We start from the raw sequence: 2,960 nt of genomic DNA, 5'->3' as shown, positions 1-2,960 counted from the left end.
CTTTTCTATCCAGCAACAGACCACAACAATACAACAAAATAGCAGCACGTCAACGCACAACAACACACCAACAATAGCGGCACAACAACGATGCAACAACAGCAAACAAAAACAGCAGCCAACAGAATGACAACAGAGCACCAGCGACACTAGCGGGCCATCGACTGGCGGTGGCACAAACAAGAGTGTGGCAGCAGCAAGCCTTAACAAAGGATAGAAAAAATTGGGGAAGCAGCACAACACAATTCACAAAGGAGATAGTCAAATTTTTCGATTTTTAGTTTATTTTCTTAATCTTTGTTTTGATTATTTTTCATTTAATTTCTTCTCTTTTTTGTATTTTCGTTCCGAAATTTGAATTAAGGGTTATTTCTAGAAATTTAGGAGCAATTTAGGATTTTGTTTGTGATAGTTTATCCAGAATATTCGCTTGGATATTATTTAAGAATTATTTGTAATATAATTTATCCAGATCTTGTTGATTTTGTTTCATGAATTTATATGTTGTACTGTTCTTTATAATTTCGTGATGTTCTTTATAATTATGTGATGCTAAAATAAAAACAATATATACTTAGTAACTATTTTTGGTTACATTTAGAGCTATAAAATGCAAAAACAAAAACAAAATATTTTTTTGGGTAACAAGGGATGCGGGCTTTAGCATACTGCCAATTTATTAGCAGTCCTTGAAAAAAACTAGCCGTTAGAAAGCTCTCGAGGCGCATGATTAAGGTTTTGCTATTGTGTGCTGACTGAACTATATGGCTCGGAAAAAGAAGACGGCGGTGACGGAGAGTAGTACTCTGGTGACGGCAAAGTCTGTGGAAGAGAGTGGGAGTCAAGAGAACTCAATCCATCCTAGTAATGGGGCTCAGTCTAATGGAACAATAACTTTCGCCGGAAAATGATGCGATACAAAACTGGAAAACTTTCACATGTCAAATTAGGATGTCGGATAAAGGTATGGGGCTTAAATTTATTGCTCCTGAGTTGATTGATGGTAAACCTATAGCGAAACTTGACAAAAATGACGTCTCTAAACTTAGTGAAGTCTGGATTAATTCAATTATTGTGTATGTTGTGGGTCAAAACCCAACATTCATTGCTTTGATGTCTTATGTTAAAGCTCATTGGAATCTTGCTTCTGAACCTAAAATTTTTGAGCATGAAGAAGGGTATTTTGTGGTTAAGCTGACTAATGAAGAATATAAGGAACGCATCTTATTTTCAGGACCTCATATGTTTTATGGTAAGCCAATTATTGTGAAACCCTGGTCACCAAGTTTTAATTTTCACTCTGAAATTTTGAAAGTTATTCCCATCTGGGTGAAATTTCCCAATCTACCTCTTCATTATTGGAGTGGTGACTCCCTCAGTAGGATTGGAAGTCTATTAGGAATCCCTATTTATGCTGATGAGTGTACCTTTAAGGCACTTAGGGTTTCTTTTGTTCGTGTTTTGATTGAAATGGATATAACCAAGGAAATTCCTAAGGAAATTCATATAGTGGAACCAAGTGGTATGTCTTTCTCTCAGAAAGTTACCTATGACTGGAGGCCAGCCTTTTGCACTAAATGTTCAACTATTGGTCATAATTGTGAGAACTTAAGATCTAATCCTAAGCCACAGACTAAAGTGATTCCGAAATGGGTTCCTAAAGGTCTTCTTACAACTGCTAGGACTGAACAAGCATCAGTTGCGGTGGTTACTGGTAAACCTCCTACTGGTGATCCTGTGGTGCTAGTAGATGTTGGGCTAACTGGTGATCCTAGTACTATAGTAGATCTAAGTATGGTGGTGACCCCAGTGAATACACCTAATGTATCAGCTCTAAAGGAAGATCAGAATGAATGTGATGACCAGGGAGCATGGAAGTTAATCATCAGGAAATTCAAAGATAAAAATAAGCAGATAGCTTATCAATCTGCCAAGGTTGTTAGTTTTCACCAAAGTGGACAAAGCTCGGGTGTGGCTGGGGGTGCTAAGGGACCAAACCCTTATTTATGTTGATGTTGATGACAGCTTGGAATGTAAGAGGGCTCAATGACCCCTTCAAACAAAAAGAAGTCAAGCACTTCTTTATACATCATAGGAGTTAGTTGTGTGCAATTTTTGAAACAAGAGTTAGAAGGAATAATGTTGTTAAAGCTAGGAAGAAGCTTGGCTCAGAGTGGAGTTGGGAAGACAATAATGATTATTCTCCTAAGGGTAGAATATGGATTGGCAGGAAACCAGGTAGCTTACAAGTTCAAGTAGTTTCTAAATCTGAACAAGTTATAGTTGTTGATGTGGAAAACTATAATTGTAGATATTCAGATCTATGTGGCTGTTGTGTATGGCAAGAGCTTTTGCAAATTTCAGAAGAGTGTGTTAAACCTCTCATTTTGATTGGAGACTTTAATGCAATATCTCAGGCTGCTGATAGGCTAAATGGAGCTCCAGTTACAGAAGCTGAAACTCAAGACCTTTCTAACTTCATTATGGAAAGTCAACTGATGGAGGCTCCATCAACTGGTCTTTTTTACTCTTGGAGCAACAAGAGCTTAGGAGATGAAAGAGTGAATAGTAGAATTGACAGAGCCTATGTAAATGAGGCTTGGAATGTGAGATTCCCTGATGTCTCAGTGTAGTATTTGCCTAGTGGAATTTCATATCACTCACCTCTGTTGGTCGAGTTAGGGGGGCAGGATAAAGGAGGTGGAAGGCCTTTTAAATTTCAGAATATTTTGGCTGATCATAAGAGCTTCATGGAGATAGTTCAAACAGCATGGAAGTTTGTTGATGGGCAATTCAAAATACAGAGTCTATGGGCTAAATTGAAGGTTGTTAAACAAGCTGTTAAACAGCTTCATCAGATTAACTACTCTCAAGTCTCACAGAAAGTTGGAGAGATTAGACAAAGACTAGCTAAAATTCAATCCATGCCTGATATCAACATGAATGCAGAGACTCAGGCA

At 37.8% G+C, this 2,960-nt stretch overlaps 1 protein-coding gene across 1 annotated transcript; it reads left to right on the top strand.

The window, feature by feature from the left end:
- Window positions 1-966: 966 nt before the first annotated feature.
- Window positions 967-2,633, top strand: LOC104903466 (uncharacterized). Its single transcript, XM_010691503.1, has 3 exons — window positions 967-1,935; window positions 2,026-2,033; window positions 2,126-2,633. The coding sequence occupies exons 1-3, from the start codon at window positions 967-969 to the stop codon at window positions 2,631-2,633; spliced, it is 1,485 nt and encodes a 494-aa protein (XP_010689805.1).
- The last annotated feature ends 327 nt before the right edge of the window (window positions 2,634-2,960 follow it).

Source organism: Beta vulgaris, chromosome 9 (genome assembly GCF_026745355.1).
Source record: "Beta vulgaris subsp. vulgaris cultivar EL10 chromosome 9, EL10.2, whole genome shotgun sequence".
Lineage (NCBI taxonomy): Eukaryota > Viridiplantae > Streptophyta > Magnoliopsida > Caryophyllales > Amaranthaceae > Beta > Beta vulgaris.
The sequence above is the reverse complement of the archived record's forward strand: the minus strand, read 5'-3'. Positions and strand labels throughout refer to the sequence as shown.

Excerpts from the sequence above, each read along its gene's own strand:
- LOC104903466 (XM_010691503.1), top strand. The coding sequence starts at position 967 with ATGGGGCTTAAATTTATTGCTCCTGAGTTGATTGATGGTAAACCTATA.